At 39.3% G+C, this 22,296-nt stretch overlaps 1 protein-coding gene across 2 annotated transcripts in view; it reads right to left on the bottom strand.

Moving 5' to 3' along the window:
- Positions 1-22,296, bottom strand: part of CAMSAP2 (calmodulin regulated spectrin associated protein family member 2) — a 95,409-nt gene that overhangs the window by 35,048 nt on the left and 38,065 nt on the right. Inside the window, exons 3-7 of one of the 2 annotated variants that reach the window (XM_070746394.1) lie at positions 17,090-17,251; positions 14,984-15,067; positions 10,668-10,700; positions 7,395-7,536; positions 1,753-1,892 (exon numbers count right to left, since the gene is read on the bottom strand). In XM_070746394.1, coding sequence (XP_070602495.1) covers positions 1,753-1,892; positions 7,395-7,536; positions 10,668-10,700; positions 14,984-15,067; positions 17,090-17,251 — 561 coding nt within the window. The remainder of the gene's footprint in view (positions 1-1,752; positions 1,893-7,394; positions 7,537-10,667; positions 10,701-14,983; positions 15,068-17,089; positions 17,252-22,296) is intronic. The other variant, XM_070746395.1, reaches the window with a different exon arrangement.

Below are 22,296 nucleotides of genomic sequence, written 5' to 3'. Positions count from 1 at the left end.
GAGAAAAAGTTTCTGTAACTGAAGGTAAACATGACTATCTCCATCTTTATCCTTGCCAGTAGCTTAACTACTACACTACACTAGTTTACTACTTATTTACATTTGAGGAATAGGTTTCTGAAAAGGTTGAAAGACATCACAATTATTTGTTTCTCTTAAATGAAAGGGCTATGCAATTTTATAGAATAGATTATTATAGAACAGAACAGAACAGGGGAAGGCAAAGTTGGCTCTTCTATGACAAGTGGACTTCAACTCCCAGAATTCCTGAGTTAGCATGATTGGCTCAGGAATTCTGGGAGGTGAAGTTCACAAGTTATAGAAAAGCCAACATTGCCTACCCCTGGAATAGAACAGAACAGAATAGAATTCTTTATTGGCCAACTGTAATTGGACATCCAAGGAATTTGTCTTTGGTGCATATGTTCTCAGTGTACATAAAAGAAGAGATACATCAAGACTCGTGAGATACAACACAATGATTGTCATAGGGTACAAATAAGCAATCAGGAAACAATCAATATTAATATAAGCCTTAAGGATACAAGCAACAAGTTACAGTCCTGCAGTCATAAATGGGAGGAGATGGGTAATTATAATTCAGAATTAAAGCAAAAAAAGACAAAATTTATCAATTTATATTAAGCATGATTCAGTCACATTTATGTCCTAACATTAAATCGATTTAGAGAAAATCAAGTTCATTTATCAAGATATATTAAGCAGGATTTAGCTATATTTTTATATTTTATTTACATGTATGCCTCATTTAGCTTGAATTAAAGCACTTTTCATAGCATATTGCTTTATTTTTAATTTTGCAAATTAAATGTCTCATACGCTTTCATTATAGTAACTTAACATGATAATAATACCCATGTTTAATATTAACAGTGGTGAAATTTCAACCAGGCCAGAAAAGCTCTTTACTTTTTAATTTAAAAGTCTCACAAAATAATTTATACCACAGTAAATACCAGAGACACTCCACCCTCAAGCTCAGATTAAACAGATAGACATTATTTTCTTTATTCAGAAAATAAGCTCAAATTCTGTATAATAGTTCACTGAGACACAGTTCCCAGGAAAGGTACATCAGATTTAATCTTATTTAACTTAATCTTAACTTAACCTTAGTTAAAGAGATTACACATCTTTTTGGAATGGAAATCTAAAGGTTATTACAATGCATCACTGCAAATAGACAAGTCCATTCCAGAAATATTTGTCATTTCCAATTACCTTGATACAATTACAGTTTTGCCTCCAATTAAACAGAATACTCCTTTTTTAGATTCATGAAAAAGAAAATGTATTAGAAAAAGAGATTAGATGCAAATAGACCACATTGGTAATTCCAGTCATGGTGTTTGAGTAATTTTTCCTCTTCCCTCTTTGAAAGGAAAGTGGGCAACGTGACAGTTTTGAAGACTTAGCATAATTCTAAATAACATGTTAAAATTGCAATAGCAAACTAGATGTTTTGATAAACAAAATTAATTCGCTTCAGTTAAAACACTGAGAAAATGTATTCCGTATTCAAAAATATTGAAGATAATTGATTCAATGCAGGAGAAAGATGGTATAGGAGTGAAGATGTATGCAATTAATAAATCACTATTGGAAAATAAATTAAAATATAGGTTATATGGTTTAATTATGGATTAGCAAAAGAAAGCAGTGGCAGGACCTGAGTACATTTACATAACTCTGGAGAGAATAAACCAACTACCACATCATGTTTTGTATTACCTTTACTGAAGAAGCAGCATACAACATATCTTCTAGTGCAAAATGGCAACATTGGTTTAAATATTCCTGACAAAATTCCTGGATCAATTGCAGATTGTACAAACTATCAGCCAGTGACATGGTTTCCTTCAAACAGATATCTATATATGATGGAGAGACAAAAAAAATTATAGTGGCTCTACAATTCCCAATATTCAGAAACAAATTGAAAACCAGAATTCATTTCCAATATGCTATGTGTTGTACATACTCCTGGTCAGTTGGAGGATGATGAAGATATTGAGGACTCGGATTCAGATAGCGTTTATGAATTAGTGGGGGGCCCGGAGTTACAGGTAGTAGAACAGGTGGGAGGCCAGCCACAGGACGGGGCTATGAGTTCAGGATCTAGTGAGGGAGAATCAGACGTTCGCTGGGTTAACCCTAAATTCAGAAGGGCCCAAAAACGTAGAGAACAGGTGTCTGGAAGACGATATTAAGGAGAGGAATGGGTTAAATACTGTAATGATGTATTTGGTACATCAGGGGGTCAGTGGGGAAGAAGGGTGGAGTTTCAAAGTTGTTGAAGAGAAAAATGGATGTTTTTCTTGCCGCTCTCAAGTAAGCAAAAGTATTCTGTGTTGATTAACAGTCAGGGCTGCTGTTTTTAGAAATCATGCTGTTAGGAAAATAAATCTTGTTAAGTGGAGAAGGAGAAGGAATGTGAGAAATGCAGTCAAGGGAGATAACGGACCAACAGATAAGTGCGTGTATGAATTGTGTTTGAATTCCAGAAGAGCAGAGAAATAAATGGAGTTTCTTTATTCATGATATAATGCATTTAATAAGAGTTATTTGTAATTGCTAAATTTCTACCAGAAACCAGAACACTATGTAGGATATTACCTAGTTTGGGTGATGAAACGTCTGTAAGAAAACAATCAATTTCAGACAGCATTTAAAGACTCCTCATATAGAGTTTTATTCACAGCAATGCCAATTTACAGTTAGGTAACCTCCTTTAAATTAGTGATTTTGTAAACAATGGAAACTACTAGACACACAAAATAAAGCAACGGACCTGTATTTTGTTGAATTATACTTTTGATTATTATTTTTTTGCCTTCAAGTCAGCTTTTGACGCTTGGACAAGAATTTTAAAATTTATTGGCAAAGTTTTCAAAGTGGTTTGCCATTGTCTGCTTCTTCTTAGGGTTGAGGGAAAGGGACGAGTTCAAGGTCAACAAGCTGGGTATGTGCTTAAGATGGAATTAAAACTCAAAGTCTCCCATTTATAGCCTGTGCCTTAACTACACTAAACCGGCTTGGTACACATTAATAAATATCAATACTTCGGAATAATGGCACCTAATACTAAAACATACTTCACAAATCAATATACAAAAACAACATGTGCTTTTAATTCACTTTAACGTCTTAGTGAATAAATAGTTAAAACCTGAAAAGGGATACTTTTTCTATGGTGTGACCAACCATTAGTGTTAAGTGAGTGTATCTAAAAAGGGATTCTAAACTAATAGCAAAATTTGGTTTGAAGTCAATTTCCCTGCACAGTTAATCCTTGATTCCCATTAAGCAGTTACCCTTTTGATTTTTTTTACCTGTCTCTGTGAAAGCAAGAATAAGTAAGTGGTGTACTTGGGCTGTGCAATCATTCACATGTTAATTTTGTTAAATTGTGACTTCTGACAAAGGGAAAACCCACTTAGTAGTAATTATTTACTCCTAAGCAACCAAATTGCCTTTTCCCATTTACAATATCTTCTCCATGAGATAATGAAGAGGCAATCAGCTTTATTTCTATAATTGTACTTTGGTGTGTGTTTTTACATAGAAATTTTAAACTGCTATTAATATTTTCTATTTTTAAAAATAACCTTTATTAATCATGGTTGCATTTCATTTGTTTGTTTCATAGTTGTAGAAAAATGTAAATCTGGGATTAACTCAAAACAGTAATAATCATGCTGAGGGAATGGGAAAGGCACAGGGGGCTGTTGTACATACTCCTGGTCAGTTGGAGGATGATGAAGAACGTGAGGACTTGGATACAGATAGTGTTTATGAATTAGTGGTGGGCCCAGGGTTACAGGTAGTAGAACAGGTGGGAGGCCAGCCACAGAATGTTGCTATGAGTCCAGAATCTAGCGAGGAAGAATCAGACATTCGCTGGGTCAATCCTAAATTCAGAAGGTCCAAAAATGTAAGGAACAGGTGTTTGGAAGAAGATATTAAGGGGAGGAATGGGTTAAATACTGGAGTGATGTATTTGGTACATCGGAGAGTCAGTGGGGAAGAAGGGTGGAGTTTCAATGTTGTAGGGCTAAAATGAAGGGTGTTTCCGTTCAGCTCCCAAGCAAGCAAATGCATTCTGTGTTATTTTACAGTCATTTCTGCTGTTTTTGAATCATGCTGTGAATACATAAATCTTGTTAAACGGAGGAGGCTGGGAGGAATGCATGAGGAATGCAATTAAGAAAGATAATGGGAGGAAGAGGAATGTGCTAGTATGAACTGTATTTTGAATACGGAAGGGAAGAGAATAAAGATGGAGTTTCTTTGTTTATGAAATACTGCATTTAGTAAGAGTTATTTGTAATAGCTAAAGTTCTACCAGAAACCAGAACAGGGGCTATAAGCCAAAGTCTCATTAAAAGTTTGTTGCCATTTTGTTAAGCAATTATTTATTGTCACACCCAAATAAAAGTCAAATTTTTTATATATCTGATAATTTCAAATTTTAGTTTATTAAGCATGTTGCCACAACAGAAATCTCACAGAAAAAAAGTTAAATTTGTATTTTATTTAAATTAATAGTTAAACTTCCAGTTGAATTGCACTGGTTTGGTGAGGACACCTATTCCCAATTTCATAAAACCACAGAGTTAATTAAACTGGCCAAACAAGGATAACACAAATACAGTGATCCCCCAGTTATTGCGTCCCCGACCATTGCGAATGGGCTACATCGCGATTTTTCAACCCGGAAGTAAAAACACCATCTGCGCATGTGCGCCCTTTTTTCCTATGGCCACACATGCGTAGATGGTGTTCCCCGCCGGGCAGATCAGCTGCTGGGCGGCTTCCCTGGGTCTTTCCCCTCTTGCTGGCGGGAGGGCGAGAAGCCCCCCCCAGCACCCGCTCGCCCTCCGTTCGCCCGCCCTTCGCCCAGCCACCCGCCATTTGCTCGCTGCTCGCCCGGCCACCCGGGTTCGTTTGGCTTCGGGACTCAGTTGGGAAGCGGCACGGGTGTTTTAAAAGGTCTCCGCCGGCATGGGGGGCTTCTTAGCACCCCCCCAAACCCGGGTTGGGGGTTCGGGGGGGGGTAGGAAGCCCCCCATGCCGGCGGAGACCTTTTAAAACACCCGTGCCGCTTCCCAGCTGAGTCTTCAAGCCAAGAGCAGAAGTTAGCCTTGAATCCCTTTGAATCCCGCCGCTTCTGCTGGATACGGGCGATGGGCGGGGCGAGCTGCCACAGCCCCTGGCTTCCACGCCGCTCATCCCACCCACCGCCCGTATCCAGCAGAAGCTGCTGGATTCAAAGTGCTGGGGTGGGGGGCTGTCGGGACACCCCCCACCCCAGCACTTTGAATCCCGCCGCTTCTGCTGGATACGGGCGATGGGGGGGCGAGCTGCCACAGCCCCTGGCTTCCGCGCCGCTTGTCCCACCCACCGCCCGTATCCAGCAGAAGCTGCTGGATTCAAAGTGCTGGGGTGGGGGGCTGTCGGGACACCCCCCACCCCAGCACTTTGAATCCCGCCGCTTCTGCTGGATACGGGCGATGGGGGGGCGAACTGCCACAGCCCCTGGCTTCCGCGCCGCTCGTCCCACCCACCGCCCGTATCCAGCAGAAGCTGCTGGATTCAAAGTGCTGGGGTGGGGGGCTGTCGGGACAAGCCGCGCACAAAGGCCGAGGCGAGGCTGAGCAGGAGGAGAAGCCAACCAGCGAGGCGGTGGGCTGGGAGCCGCAGGTGAAAGGAGCTCGGGCATCGGAGCGCGGCGCCAGGCATTGTTCTCCGGACCCCGCCTGCTCAGCCCCGCGGCGGCCCTTTCCCTCTCCAGGCTGCGGGCGGGGTCCAGAGAACAATGCCTGAGCTCCTTTCGCCTGCGGCTCCCAGCCCACCGCCTGTCTCCTGCTGCCCAGTTTAGCCAGGACACGAGCGGCGAAATGACTTGGAGGAATGTGAAGCTGAAACCGGCCGGTTTCAGCTTCACATTCCTCCAAGTCATTTCGCCGCTCGTGTCCTGGCTAAACCGGGCAGCAGGAGACAGGCGGTGGGCTGGGAGCCGCAGGCGAAAGGAGCTCGGACATTGTTCTCCGGACCCCGCCCGCTCAGCCCCGCGGCGGCCCTTTCCCTCTCCAGGCTGCGGGCGGGGTCCGGAGAACAATGCCTGGCGCCGTGCTCCGATGCCCGAGCTCCTTTCACCTGTGGCTCCCAGCCCACCGCCTCGCTGGGACTCAGCTCGAAAGCGGCGACAGCCAGCGCGGAGAAGCCGTTCGCCGGCGCTGGCTGTCGGCGCTTTTGAGCTGAGTCCCGGAGCGAATTCGCTCCGGGACTCAGCTCGAAAGCGGCGACAGCCAGCGCGGAGAAGCCGTTCGCCGGCGCTGGCTGTCGGCGCTTTGGGGCTGAGTCCCGGAACGAATTCGCTCCGGGACTCAGCTCGAAAGCGGCGACAGCCAGCGCGGAGAAGCCGTTCGCCGGCGCTGGCTGTCGGCGCTTTGGGGCTGAGTCCCGGAGCGAATTCGCTCCGGGACTCAGCTCGAAAGCGGTGACAGCCAGCGCGGAGAAGCCGTTCGCCGGCGCTGGCTGTCGGCGCTTTGGGGCTGAGTCCCGGAGCGAATTCGCTCCGGGACTCAGCTCGAAAGCGGCGACAGCCAGCGCGGAGAAGCCGTTCGCCGGCGCTGGCTGTCGGCGCTTTGGGGCTGAGTCCCGGAGCGAATTCGCTCCGGGACTCAGCTCGAAAGCGGCGACAGCCAGCGCGGAGAAGCCGTTCGCCGGCGCTGGCTGTCGGCGCTTTGGGGCTGAGTCCCGGAGCGAATTCGCTCCGGGACTCAGCTCGAAAGCGCCGACAGCCAGCGCGGAGAAGCCGTTCGCCGGCGCTGGCTGTCGGCGCTTTGGGGCTGAGTCCCGGAGCGAATTCGCTCCGGGACTCAGCTCGAAAGCGCCGACAGCCAGCGCGGCGCGGCTGTTTTAAAATGTCGCCGCCGGCATGGGGGGCTTGCCAGCACCCCCCGGACCCCCAACCCGGGTTTGGGGGGCTGCTAGGAAGCCCCCCATGCCGGCGGCGACATTTTAAAACAGCCCCGCCGCCCCCAATCTTCGGCTCCTCGCTAGCGCTGCGGGAGTAAAAACACCATCTGCACATGCGCAGATGGTGTTTTTACTTCCGCAGCGCTACTTCGCGAAAACCCGCTCGTTGCGGGGGGTCCTGGAACGGAACCCTCGCAACGAGCGGGGGATCACTGTATTATGATTTGCATTATACCATAATTCTGTTATGCCTCAGCCAATGAACTTTGACTTAATATCAATAAACAAATTGGAAAAATAACTAAAGTTTCAGTTAAAATGTTATTAAAATAATAATCAGGCTAGTCTAATGCCTGGTTAACAGGCTTATTATAATCAGGCAGACTTACCCTCTAATCTAACAATCTCTGGGCAGTAAAAATGGATCAGAGCAGCTAAAGCACATCCATCTCTGCCATCTTTCAGCAGATTTTCCACCAAGGGAACACAGGGCAGCTGCTTAAGCAGAGTCTGTTCCTTCCGGTATCGAGCCTGACATATAAAAAGAAGAAAACCATCCAGAAACAGAGTGATATGCTGGAAATTCTTTAAATATCTACAAACAAACAAATTCAAAATTTTCAAACCACACCTCATTTTCTTAATTTATGTAGATTTAAACAGTTCTATTAAGAGGCGTGCAGTCTTTAACAAGTTTCTCCAACACCCACACTATCTTTCTAGGCCATTTATATTCATGTTTAAGGAATTAAGAGATCATAGCAACAGAAATGAGCAATGGCATATAAAATAGGGCACGTTACGATTCGGCTCACACACCATGGATTTACAAACCACAGTGTTTGCTTTATATTTTGAATAAAGTCATAAACAAAGCACGCTATGAATGAATATTGATGCATGAATTTCCTTATTCCTATTTCCTTATCTGAGAACTCAACTTCAGTTACACTTTTTAAGAACACAAAACAGTTTCATGGTAATTTGTAGTAAAATGAATTAGCAATTAGCCCTGAATGGCCTTTACTGAACCCTTGGTAAGGTAAAGCTTTGGTTTGTGAAATTTGGAAGAAAATATCTTAATATTCCAATATTTGTATTTTCTGTCCAGTGAGCTGAAAAGTATAGTGCAGTTTTAGTTTCCCATTCATGTATTTTGTAGATGATTAATTGCAGATTTCTATCTGAATTAAACAAACTAGTTCCAAGCAATAGCTTACAGATTTAGTTGGCATCAAGGAGCCACAATTAACCTCAGAAATAGGATTTACGTTTCGCAGTACATTAAATCATGGTGTGATTTAGTTTTTTTCTAGCATTATCTGGGGATGCAGCCACTGTGCTTTTTTTTAAAGAATAGAATAAAATTCTTTATTGGCCAAGTATGATTGGACACACAAAGAATTTGTCTTTGGTGCATATGTAAGTCACTATCTACAGTTTAACATTATGTATTAACTAGGCTACCAGTCAATCAATCAGTCACTGAACATAACATGCCTGGATTTATTTCTTTCCTGAAACAATATTAACTGTGTTTGTTAAGGCACTTGAAAGAGTCATAACTATGAAATATAAGCCAGGGGTTTTCCTGGCTTTCAGTTCTTAATTATATATTCCTAGTCTGATTTTTTTTGACAACTATCCACTATTCTTTGGAAGTATGACAATTTATGCATTTGGGCAAATTTGAATTTGAATCCCAGCTCTCCTTGGATTCGGAAAGTTAACATATCAAACATTGCCCCAAACCTACCAGCTGTGTTTTTGTTTTACATTAGGTATAATTAACTAGCATTTAATGTATAATTTATATAAGTTTATTTTTCTTGTAGTACCAAGCTCTGAGGCTTTTCATATTGGCTGAGCTGTTGGTATGCTTTTAAATTCTCCTACAGAAGCCCATGTTCCTTCTTCCAAGATGTCATTTTTACTTTTTAAACTGCCCATCACCCTGTAACTTCATTTTTCTTTACTTCAAAGACTTTTTTTTTTAAAAAAACCTTCTATTTACACTAGGGTAAGAAGCAATAATGAATGAAAAGTAAACCTGCCTAAGTTGTTTTAGATTACAGAAGAGCAAAAAATTCATATAAGCATCAGTGATCCATCCATCTTTTATATTCATCACAATAATTGAGCATTACACATGAAACCCTCTTTCCCCTCTTTTTCTAAGGAAAGGATTTGTTGTGGATATTAACTTTTACAGAGGTTCTCAAAGTTTTGGATGCTATGATTGCTTGAAATTAACAAACATATGCTACCTTCCTATAAGTAATGAAACTGATGGTAATAGAAGCATCCAAACACAGGCTACCACATCAGCTACCACAGGGGCACAATGGGTTCTGGGATCACTTCCTGGCTATAAGCATGTGGCTATATCTGGGCAGGATCCTCTTCTCCTTACTAGCTATGTAATACACATAGCCTGGGTACCTTCCTTTCTCTCTTCTCCAGAAAATAAAGTTTTACAGATAGTATTACAAAATAGTACAGTAGTACCTCTACCTAAGAACGCCTCTACTTACGAACTTTTCTAGATAAGAACTGGGTGTTCAAGATTTTTTTTGCCTCTTATCAAGAACCGTTTTCTACTTACAAACCCGAGCCTCCGAAACTGTAACCAGAAAAGGCAGGGAGAAGCCTCAGTGGCACCTCTCTAGGAATCTCCTGGGAAGAAACAGGGCCGGAAAAGGCAGGGAGAAGCCTCCATGGGGCCTCTCTAGGAATTTCCTGGGAGGAAACAGGGTTTCCACTCTCCCTGTGGTTTCCCCAATCGTACACATTATTTGCTTTTACATTGATTCCTATGGGGAAAATGGCTTCTTCTTACAAATTTTCCTACTAAGAACCTGGTCATAGAATGGATTAAGTTGGTAAATAGAGGTACCACTATATTGTCACCCTGTCACCATTCTTGCAAAAATACACAACTCCTTTAAAGAGATATTTCATTCCCACTTATTTCATATAATGTGTTCCAATTTCCCCCCCAAAACACTCAAGATGCATATGTATGTGTCATATACATATACTATGCATTTTTCTCTATATGTCTCAGTGTGTATATACCAAAATAACACAGCATTTCATCTTTTATAACAACCACTTTTATGTTTCTGACATGTTAGAACAATTTATCCTTTCTCTCAATTTTTCTAAATGTTTAATGTGTAGTTTTGTGCATTTTCAAAATTGATAGTTTAAACCACAACATTAGGATTAAAGAAATAATATTAGCTTAGATCTACTGCCAGGTTTGGAAGTGAAAATTTTTGTTGTAGAAAATGTGTTTAATTATATGTTTAAGTTAAATAAAATAAACAAGCAATTGCAACCATGCCTCCGTCCCTACTGTCCCTCTCTCCTTCCCTCCCCCCTCTCTCTTGTACTGTAAGTCATTACAATACTTCTTACTTTTGAAAATTGTGAAATGGACACTGGGATGGTATTTGTTCATCTGGAATTATAATGGAGATAGGTGGTTAATGGGACCAACACTATTCCGGGGTATTTAAAATTATAATTGGGAGGGGAGTGCCACGTGGGGCTTACTTAAAAAGCATTGAGTGGGGAAAACAGACAGAAATGAAATGCATGATTGGATTATCATGACATTGGCATACAACATTAAACCACTGAATCAAAAAACTTACAGGAACTAGTTTCCAAAACCACTTGGAAGGAGACTTCAAGGAGAGCAGCAGGGAAAAATCAACAGGCAAAGAAGAACATGAACATGTTGACTATAATTTAGCAACTTCACCATTATATTTTCTTCAAGCCGTTTTCAAATTTATGAAAAATTAATTATACTCAATTGTCTTGAAATACACATTCATTTAATACAATTACCATTGTTAAAAGTACCCATGTGAAAATAATAATATTTGTCAGTTTAGCACACAGCAGCAGAAAAACTCTCACTCTGTGATAAATTGATATACAGTGTTCCCTCACTTTTCGCGGGGGATGCGTTTCGAGACCGCCCGCGAAAGTTGAATTTCTGCGAAGTAGAGATGCGGAAGTAAATACACTATTTTTGGCTATGAACAGTATCACAAACCTTCCCTTAACACTTTAAACCCCTAAATTGCAATTTTCCATTCCCTTAGCAACCATTTAGATTATTACTCATCATGTTTATTTATTAAAGTCTATTTAAAAAAATATTTATTAAAAGCAGACGAACGTTTGGCGATGACATGTGACATCATCGGGTGGGAAAAACGGTGGTATAAGGGAAAAAACAGCAAAGTATTTTTTTAATTAATATTTTTGAAAAACTGTGCTATAGACTTTTCGCGAAGTTCGAACCCGCGAAAATCGAGGGAACACTGTATTCTGAATTTCCACACTAAAAGCCAAATGCAAATTTTTACTTTTTACCTAGGTAGATTTTCCTGAGTGACTTTCACTCTTAGGAAGATTTTCTACTAAGTAATTTTTTTTTTACTCATTGCTGTTTAAGCATGTTCTTTTCTTTCATGAAAATTGGTGTAATCCATTTTAAACTTACTAATATTTAATTCTGAATGAGTAGAAGCTTTTTAAAGAACCTTTGTTGTTAGCAAGTCATTCTATGTTAAAAATAATTTTACTCATAATTTTAACACGGGAACAAAGGGAAAATATAATCAATTCATGAACTAGTTATATATCAGATTTGATTTGGTTCATCTCATGCATGGGATAGAAAAGGTGGATAGAGAAAAAATATTTTCTCTATCACACAATACACACTAGGACGAGGGGGCACTCCCTAAAGCTCATAGGTAAGAAAGTGAAGACAAATAAAGGGAAATATTTCTTCACCCAGAGGATCCTTGGTTTATGGAATTCACTTCCAGAAGAGGTTGTGACAGCTGTCAGCCTGGATAGATTCAATGCAGGATTAGACAGATTTATGGATGCCAAGTGAATCTGTGGTTATTGAAATGCACGCCCAAGTGCCGCCTCTATGTTGGTTGAGGCAGGCAGGATTCCTTTAGGTACCATTTGTTGGGAGTCAAGGGGAAGGGAGAATGTTCCCTTCTCTTTCTGCTCAAGATCCCCATGTACAATTTGTGGGCTACTATGTGACACAGAATGCTGGACTCGGTGGGCTTTGGCCTGATTCAGCATGGCTCTTATGTCCTGCTTTTCCAGTCTTAAACCATTTGTAGATGATGAAAAAACTAAGTGTCCTTTGTAACTTTTATTACTGTATATTGCTGTCAATTTTTTTTATTTAGAAAGTTAAAATATTCTAACTAAGGATTATATTGTTGTAACATAGCTGCTTGCTAGCAATATTAACAGCCAGGAAGATGTGCCCAAGGCTTCATCTTGGTTGCAAACAGTTTCCAACTGCTGTTTTTACTGCTTTTGCCAATTTGAAGTGTATTTTCATGGGAGAAGGTGTTAGTTTTTTAAAATAATGGGTTTTTAGATATTTTTTTAAATATTAGATTTGTTTATTGTATACTGTTTTATTGTTGTTGTGAGCCGCCCTGGGTCTTCAGAGAGAGGCGGCATACAAATCTAATAAATAATAATAATAATTATCCCATGTTATTATAAAATGAGGGAGAATGAGTCAACAATTAAACTTTTTTTAAAATAATGGTCAGTAGAATGTCTCCCTTTTGATATTACAGTAGTACCCCGTTAAAATAGATCTCCTGCATGGCAGAGAAGACTGATCTGTTCTGGACGGTGGTGGTGTTAAGTGCCAGTTTGTAATTGTGGATTATGTTTTATGGGATTGCAGTTCTACTATGAGGCTCTTTATTTAACAACAATTAATTTAATTTATGATGTTAGAGGCTACTTTGGAGGCTTTGCTATTTTACCATTTGCTGTGGATCTATTAGTGTTCACTAGCATTTACATAGTTTGCCATGAGATGTTATTGGTTCAAACTGTTATGTTCTACCACAAGCGTTTCAATGATTTTAATTTGGAGGAGGGGGTAATTTTAATGAGTCTAAATAGATTTGGCACCATATGAGCTCAATAAATTAATAAAAAATGCTATTAAAACATTTTACAAGCATATCTCACAATCCCTGATGCAATTCCATACAATTATTATTCTATATGGACCATTGTATGTATGTATGTAAGTATGTATGTATGTATGTATGTCTGTCTGTCTGTCTGTATGTCGGTATGTATGTATGTATGTATGTATGTATGTATGTATGTATGTATGCATCTATCTATCTATCTATCTATCTATCTATCTATCTATCTATCTATCTATCTATCTATCTATCTATCTATCTATCTAATCTTCCATCCATCCAATTTTAAGACTTAACATATTTCTACATCTCATTAAACAAAATAAAAAATAAAAGTTCCCAATATTGGCAATGTAGAGATTATGCTTACTTGAAACTAATGTGGTAAAACGTCTGTCTTTAAAATACTGCAGAAATAACAGCTCTAAAGTTCTTTCGAGGCTGAAGAACAGAGGGAGGACGGGCAGAAAAACTCAACTCCTTGTGACAATTAAATCTAAAGTGTGATCCTCTAAGCATAACAGCAGAATAGTGAAGTGGGTAGGGGAGGGATCTATAAACTGAAGTAATTTGATTCATTGATTCATTCTCAATCTGACTGCTTGTGAGTCGTTAATTATAGTCTTCAATGAAGCAAATAATTTTGTTCCAGTCTTCATAATGAAAACAAGCTTGGGAGATGGGGCAGAAAAGGGCCAAAACAAGGAGACCAGAATCATTAGAAGTGACAGGGCAATTATCAAGCTATGTCAACCACTTTAACAAAACTGATACAGAACCTAATTGTGATTGTCGCATAGCTAGGAACAGCTCAATTTATCATACAGGAAGGGAGTAAAGGAAATAGAGCTTGTTTAGCCCCACATGAATAGAAATGAAATGAAATGGAGTGGTGGGCAGAAGATTCCTCTTGAGCAGTGTTTCTGAACCTTGGGTGTTTGAAGATGGGTGGACTTCAACTCCCAGAATTCCCCAGCCAGCGTCGCTTTATATAATGCTATATGACAAGGGTCCCCCCCCCCGGGGGGGTGTGAGCCTACACAGTGGGCTGGTGAGTATGTCCACAGCTCCATTTGGGCAAGTGGCAAGAAAAAAGTTTCGGCTCAAAAAGTACACAGCGATAGAGGCATAAAAACCTTGTAGTACATTGACTTAAATTATTCAATCATTATAGTAACAATGCTATTCATAAAACACCACCTTTATCTGAGCAAACATCATTTTGGGAAGAAATACTTGATAGGAATGTTTAAAATGTTTGCATATTTCTTCTCAAAGTTAAATATGTATTTGAATGTTATAAGGATGTGCACATACTGATTTCTGTGTTTACTTTTGTTTTTAATCAGTTTTATTATTATTTTATTATTATTATTTATTGGATTTGTATGCCGCCCCTATTGTAATTTTTAATGTTTAATATAACAAAAGAAAAAATTGTCTCTGGATTTCCTCTAAAACAAGGTACTGTAAGAAATGTCTAATTTGCGCCATCATGGCGGCATCACATACCTATCGCCATATTTCCCCCCTTTGCTAAACCAGGCATGGGCATGCCCAGCAAGTGACACATTTGACCCACGGGCCACGAGTTTGAAACCCCTGATCTAAAAATGATGAATTAATTTTTTATTCATTTATTTATTTTTTATCCCGCCTTTATTATTAGCTTTCTAAATAATTCAAGGCTACAAATATACACTCCTTTCTCCTATTATCTCCACAACAACAATTCTGTAAGGTGGATTGAGCTGAGAGACAAAGTGACTGGTTCCAAGGTCACCTCGCCAGCTTTCATGTCTAAGGTGGGACTAGAATTCATAAACTCCTAGTTTCTAAATCAGCACCTTAATCACTACATCAAATTGACTAATGGTCTCTTAGAACGTATTTTAAAAAGAGAAATCCCCCATTAGTTGCAATTATTCTGAATGTTTCTTAACTACTGCATTTTGCACACTTACTTTTTGACCTCCTGGAGTTTCTGCCCCATGTTGTTCTTTAAGCTTCTGCTCCTGTTCCATTATATCCTTTAAATGTTCATTTGCCTAAAAGGGCAAAGGAAATTAGACTTTAAATACATTTTGCTTACTTGCTGAGATATAAATAATAGTCTACTTAGTATAATTATTCTCTACTATGGACAATTTTGAAATAGTGTGGTGGCCAAGGCTTTAAAAATTGTTTACAATAACAAGTCTTTCTTCTTTTCTTGTTCTTTTTCCAGTTTACAAATGACTCTTAAAGAGGCCAAGTGGGTTTAATCTTTAAAGCTTTAAAGTGCTTGAGCTTAGAAGTGACACTGAAATTGCATTGACACTCAAAGACTTTTCCCTATCTAGTCATTACTAAGTCTTCTACTCCTTTCATTCTTATCTGGCATTTCCATCAGATGTATGTATGTATGTATGTATGTATGTATGTATGTATGTATGTATGTATGTATGTATTTGACTTGTATGCCACCCCTCTCTGTGGACTCGGGACGGCACACAACGCATCAATAAAAAACAATATACAATAACATATCTAATCCAATTAATATAAATAGCTAATCTAAAAACCAATTCTAAAAAGGCTAAAAACATTCCAGATTCAAACCAGAGCAAACATATTCATTGGCCAGAAGCTAGGGTCTAGTGACCCCAAGCCTGGCAGCATAAATAGGTTTTCAGATTCTTGCAGAAGGCGAGGAGGGTGGGGCAGTACGAATCTCTGGGGGAGATTCAAGAGCTGATTCTAGAGGGTCGGGCCCCCACAGAAAAGGCTCTTCCCCTAGGCCCCATCAAGCGACATTATCTAGTTGACAGGACCTGGAGAAGGCTGACTCTGTGAGGCCTAACCGGATGCTGGGATTCCTGCGGCATTATTATTGATTAGGGGAGATGATCTCCATTACATCTTGGGGGGTGGGGTGCAAAGCCTTTGATGCTGCCTTTTTAGTATTGTCTTTGCACCACAGCAGAACATGCAATATACAGTATATGCACTGTTTTCCCATGCATGGAACTTAGACCACTGATGCACTGATTCATGAAATCAATAGATGCCTATTTACCAAAATCATTTATTTCCATACTTGCTGTTTATGCCATCTTAAGAATTTGGTAGGAAATAAATGAGTATAACGTACTTTAGCAAGTGTCAATTTGGCTGTAATAAAACCAGAACCTGAGTAATGGTTGAATTTATTTAGGATCTGCTAACAAGTTGACAACAGATGGAAAAGAGAATGAAAGCAAGGTAGGTAGGCTATTTTCATATATTTGTACAATACCCTAGGTTTTACTTTATTTAGCACAGCTAGCATAGCACCATTCAGAGCTGAAGGATGGGTTTGCTAGGTGATATTATCAGGGCCTTCCCAATTCTAACAGTGAAACATTATTGAGTCAAGAGGTTCTTGGTGCTCTCTGAGTTTGGTTGTTTTCTTGCAGATGTTTCATTACACAAACTAGGTAACATCATCAGAGCTAGGACTAAGCCCAAAGAGCCCCAGGGGACCTCTCATTTCAACCATGAGCTACAAATATTCTCCTTTATTGGTACCTGAGAACAATTGTGCATTAAGACTGCCATAAACACCTGTCACTTTTCTGTTCAAACCATAGCAATAATGGTCATCATTTGTTCCTGGGGGAAATTCAGGAACTACAAAATTGGGCTAAACAAATCCTAGATAAATATTTTGTGAATATATCCAATAGATTTTTTAACAACTTAATTTTTTTAGTATCCCAATGGCTGAAATGAATAATTTTCCAAATCAGGAAAATGAGCAATACTATTTGTGCAAGCTCTTTCTTTCTCCCTTTATACAGCTTTGGATTTTGGTTTATAGCTATAGGTTAGCATTCAAATATTGCAAAGAAATACGATCAAAGCTTGCTGTCAAGAGTACAGTATGTAGAAATCCACAAACTAAGCTAGAAGCAAACTTTAGTTGGCATTATTTTTGTTCAGTTAGAAACTGAAAGGAGATTGATAAAAAGCAGTCAAATAATAGTCAATAAGGGCATCATTTATTTCCTTCCTTTAAAAACACAGTGATGGTTAAATGAAATGCATACCTTATTTATCCAGAACATGACAGCATCTTCTATGTCATAGGGCAAGTCTGTAGCTTGGAAGAAGGAGGAATACTGCTGTACACACGCAATAACTTTTTCCACACTGATCATTTCTACAGTATATGCCATCATTAAGGTGTCAATCATAGCCAAATGAGCACTCTGCAAAGATAATAATGTTTTAACTGGTAGGTAGAACATAGAAGAAGCCAGAATAATTTATTTTCAAAGGGAATCAGACAATTGGAGTACAAAATAAATAAGTTTTACAAAACATTGAATTAAATGGGAATTAAATGATGTAATAGCATAAGCAACTTCTTCTGAAAAAATCCCATGATTTAATGTTGTACAGATGTTTACTTCCAGAAACAAAGGTACTGTATTACTTAGCTCTCTCATATGTTTCAATATATAATAGATATTTTAAAACTTAAGTCCTCATGTGTCCAGTTATCCATTTAATAATCTTAGAAATATTTATCTAAACGATGCATATTCATCTTAAATGACTCAACTCTCAGTAGCTCATACCAGCAGCAATACCAAACACAAGGAAAAGAAAAACCTGACACCACAACCCTTCTTTTTTTGATTCAACCAATAACACCATCTTCAGGTTCCAAGTACCGTACATCCTATTCCAGCATTTCCCAAAAACTGAGAAAGTGGGGGCTTGCTAGATCTCAGGGAAGAGTGCTCTAAAAAGGAAAAAGATGCCACAAAAAGGCGTGTTTGCTATGCCCCACTAGATGGCAGTATTTTGGAGAAATACATTGGAACGTGCCCATTCTATCCAATATGGCGGAATGGACCGATACTCCCAAAGAGAAGTGGGTCCACAACTAACCAGGTTCAATGCCATGAAGGGCTTTCAAGATGATGACTGGCATACTGAATTGCACACAGAAAACCCCCCTGAAAGTCAGTGTACTCATTTTTCCTATCATCATCCATGTTAATCCTTGCACAGAGCATTCATATTTTAGAATAATGCTGAAGACTTCTAGTGGCTGAAGAGGGAAGAGATAAATAAATATTGGTAAAAACCACCTTATTTATTTATTTTATTTATTTATTTATTTATTGGATTTGTATGCCGCCCCTCTCCGCAGACTCGGGGCGGCTAACAACAGTGATAAAAAACAGCATGTAACAATCCAATATGAAACAACTAAAAAACCCCTTATTATAAAACCAAACATACATACAAACATACCATGCGTAAATTGTAAGGCCTAGGGGGAAAGAATATCTCAGTTCCCCCATGCCTGACGGCAGAGGTGGGTTTTAAGAAGCTTACGAAAGGCAAGGAGGGTGGGGGCAATTCTAATCTCTGGGGGGAATTGGTTCCAAAGGGCCGGGGCCACCACAGAGAAGGCTCTTCTCCGGGGTCCCGCCAAACAACATTGTTTAGTTGACGGGACCCGGAGAAGGCCCACTCTGTGGGACCTAACTGGTCGCTGGGATTTGTGCAGTAGAAGGCGGTCCCTGAGATAATCTGGTCCGGTGCCATGAAGGGCTTTATAGGTCATAACCAACACTTTGAATTGTGACCAGAAACTGATCAGCAACCAGTGCAGACTGTGGAGTGTTGGTGTAACATGTGCATATTTGGGAAAGCCCATGACTGCTCTTGCAGCTGCATTCTGCACGATCTGAAGTTTCCGAACACTTTTCAAAGGTAGCCCCAGGTAGAGAGCATTACAGTAGTCGAACCTCGAGGTGATGAGGGCATGAGTGACTGTGAGCAGTGACTCCTGGTCCAAATACCTTCCTCATTCTATGAGAGTACTGAGTTTACAGAGGAGAAATCTCTGTGAGCCAAGTAATTTATATGTTTCCTTTTATTTGTAACAACAGGCTTGGATCTTGCCCAAATGCATCTAATAGGGGGGGAAATGGAGAGAAGCCATTCAGAAAACAATGTCAAAGCAAGGCAAACTTTTTTTCCAATTTTAAAAATGAGAAGGTGCTACTTCTATTGCCCTTCTAATTCTTGGGCTGGAATTCCAATATTTGCTCATACATCTGTACAGGTCAAAATGTTAACAAGGGATGAATTGATGCCAGTGTTTTCAAGGGATAGAAATCTGCTTTTATACACCACAAATCCTATTTGGGGAATATGGCGATATCAGATGAAATTTAGCCATTTCTATTTTTCTTTTCTCCAGAAAGAAAAGGAAAATAAAGCCACAGCATTCTAGTTAGTCTTTAGACTGCTAATATTTCTACTATTAGACTGCTAGAAACAAATAGAGATTGTGAGATGCTATGGCTAGTGAAATCATATTGCGAATGCTAATTTGTCATTACAAGAGACAACTCAAGGTTAGTACACAGCTTTACTCTTTTACTCACTCACTGTTTGCTATAAAAGTAGAGTTTTTTTCTGACATTCTTTGAAAATGTGAAAATTGATATTGAACTTTCTAAACTTTTTCCCCTCTCTTTTCTTTCTTTGTTTACTCATTCTACATGTATGTGTGTGTATCAAAATGTATTTGCAGCATAACATGGATAAAGACATGGATATGGACTTGGACTCAAGTGCCCAATATCACATTCGTCATATCCAAGTCAGAAAATGTATTTTTTAGGAAAAGCTGTCCCGGATACATTCTATTCTGCAATTCAAAACCAGAAACATTTGCACTCGACATTGCTATCTGTTGAATCCCAGGATTAGGAAAAAAACAGCTCTTAGATGCCCATGTCTAACATATGCCAAAGGAATCTCTGAGGTAATTATTCAAAAGTGATGGTCTTCCTTTCACCTTGGAAGCTATCTCCATGGAAACTAAGCCATTTTAAATACAACATTACTCACAGTAACCACAGTTTTTGTAATGTCAGAGCAAACTATAGTGAGTCTTTATTTTTGACTACAACATGAATTTTTCTGAACAATTTAATCAGTGACTAATACTAACCTTACTTCACATAATTAAGGGACAGTTTTATTAAAAAAAGATTATTTTGATGAAAGGATAAGAATTAAATGTCAGTGGTAAAAGCCACCATTGTTTTGTGCTTTTTATTTGAGATGAGATTATCTAAAATAGCATTCCAATCTAGATGGAATGGTATTAAAAAACATGGTATAAAAATTTAACCTCCGCTCCCCCTCCATAATTTAAATGACATTGATTTGCAGTTTCCAAAAAGTTATCTGGTTGTATCTTACACTGTCTTTGAATTTTTGGGTAATTGCAAAGGTCATGTCTGTAAAATGATAGTTTATGACCCAGATCTAAATTTCTTGCCAGCTTAATTCTTAAGTCCATTTAAGAAAATGACTTTAATCTTTAACTCCATAAATAGCTTAGGGCTTTCTGATGACCATTTGTGATTAAGGCTACTATATCTGGGTTATAAAAATCTGAATAAGGACTACAAAGCTGCATTCTAGGGGTCATCTGGATATTACTAGCCTAACTAGTGTAACCAGTGAAGGGCAGCTGCCTGCATGGGGGGGGGACACTCTCCAGATAGTGTGTATGGAGTTGCCCACACAGCTCCAACTGACCGGCAGCCAGGTGCACATGCCCAATCCCCACCCACACCGCCTGCCCACCCATGCCTGCTGCCCGCCTAGAGATGTCCCGGCATACAAAGGTAACTGCAGCACTTCACTGAGTGTAACTATTTCTCTTATTTTTTGGACCAAGAACTCTTCACAATTACTGACATGGTGGCTCAGTGGCTAAGACCCTGAGCTTGTTGATCGAAAGGTCGGCAGTTCAACAATTCGAATCTCTAGTGCCACATAATGGGATGAACTCCCATTACTTGCCCCAGTTTCTGCCAACCTAGCAGTTCGAAAACAGATACAAAATGCAAGTAGGAAAATAGGGACCATCTTTGATGGGAAGATAACAGAATTCTGTGCGCCTTTGGCATTTAGTCATGCCAGCCACATGACCATGAAGACTTCTTCAGACAGCAGTGGCTCTTCGGCTTTGGAACAGAGAGGAATACCGCCTCCTAGAGTCAGGAACAACTAACAAATATGTGCTAGGGGAACTCTTACCTTTTATGTAAATACAGATAATCCTCGACTTTCATTCATACGTTCATTTAATGACTGTCCAAAGTTACAATGCACTGAAAAGAGTGACTTATGATCATTTTTTCACACTTACAATCTTTGCAGCATCCCTATGGTCCTGTGACCAAAATTCAGATGCTTAGCAACTGACTCATATTTATGATTATTGCAATGTCCTGGGGTCACGTAGTCACCTTTTGTGTACTTTTGACAAGCAAAGTCAATGGGGAAGGCAGATACACTTAACAACTATGGCTAAAAGGTCATAAAATGGGGCAAAACTCACTTAACAACTGTCTTGTGTAGTAACAGTAATTGTATGGCCAAAAGTCATAAGTCCAGAACTACTTGAATCAAAATATTTGTGGCCATTTCTTATGTTAAAGTCTATAATTTTATGAGCTTTATTTTTTTAAGTTCAATTTATCAAATAACAAAATATTAAAACATTTTGATTCATTCCCTTAAAGTACAATGATATGTTTGTCTCCTAGAAATAATTCCTATTGAATTTAGTGGGAGAATGAGGTGTACAAACTGGCATAGGACTTCAGACAATACAATTGTAAGTGCATTCTGTTAATAAACCCTGACTCCACCTGAGCCTACCAGATACGTTTCACTGACAAAGCTTAAACATTAAATTTAAAATCAGTATTTTAAATGCCAGAGTTACAATGATAAGAGTACAAGCAATAAATATGGCCTTTGGTTATTTAGGTGTTTAGAAATATTTAAGTTTACAACAGTGTTTATATGACTGAGGACAACATATCTGGTAATATTCATCGATTGAATGGATTAAAAAATAGTAAGTAGACAGCTTTTTATATAGTGTTCAAGCTTGCTTCTTACTACTTCTCCCTAAAATTTATTGGTAAGGAACATGATGATAAAATGAAGTTACATATGTACAACTGCATTAAATACACGAAATGAGGATCCATGTGAAAGTAATCTGTTTTGATGAAGGGATATCATTACCTACATATCATAATTGTCTACTTCTTGTGTTCTTATTTGATTTAGGTTCCTATTTATAAAATATCCTTTGAAAATATTAGATGTTAGAGTCCAGTCACAGTTACTCTGAAGTCAAGGAACAATTTTCAGTGGACTTCTTTCACAGAATCAATATAAATTTCATGCCTAT

Source organism: Erythrolamprus reginae, chromosome 3 (genome assembly GCF_031021105.1).
Source record: "Erythrolamprus reginae isolate rEryReg1 chromosome 3, rEryReg1.hap1, whole genome shotgun sequence".
In the NCBI taxonomy this organism is placed as follows: Eukaryota; Metazoa; Chordata; class Lepidosauria; order Squamata; family Dipsadidae; genus Erythrolamprus; species Erythrolamprus reginae.
The sequence above is the reverse complement of the archived record's forward strand: the minus strand, read 5'-3'. Positions and strand labels throughout refer to the sequence as shown.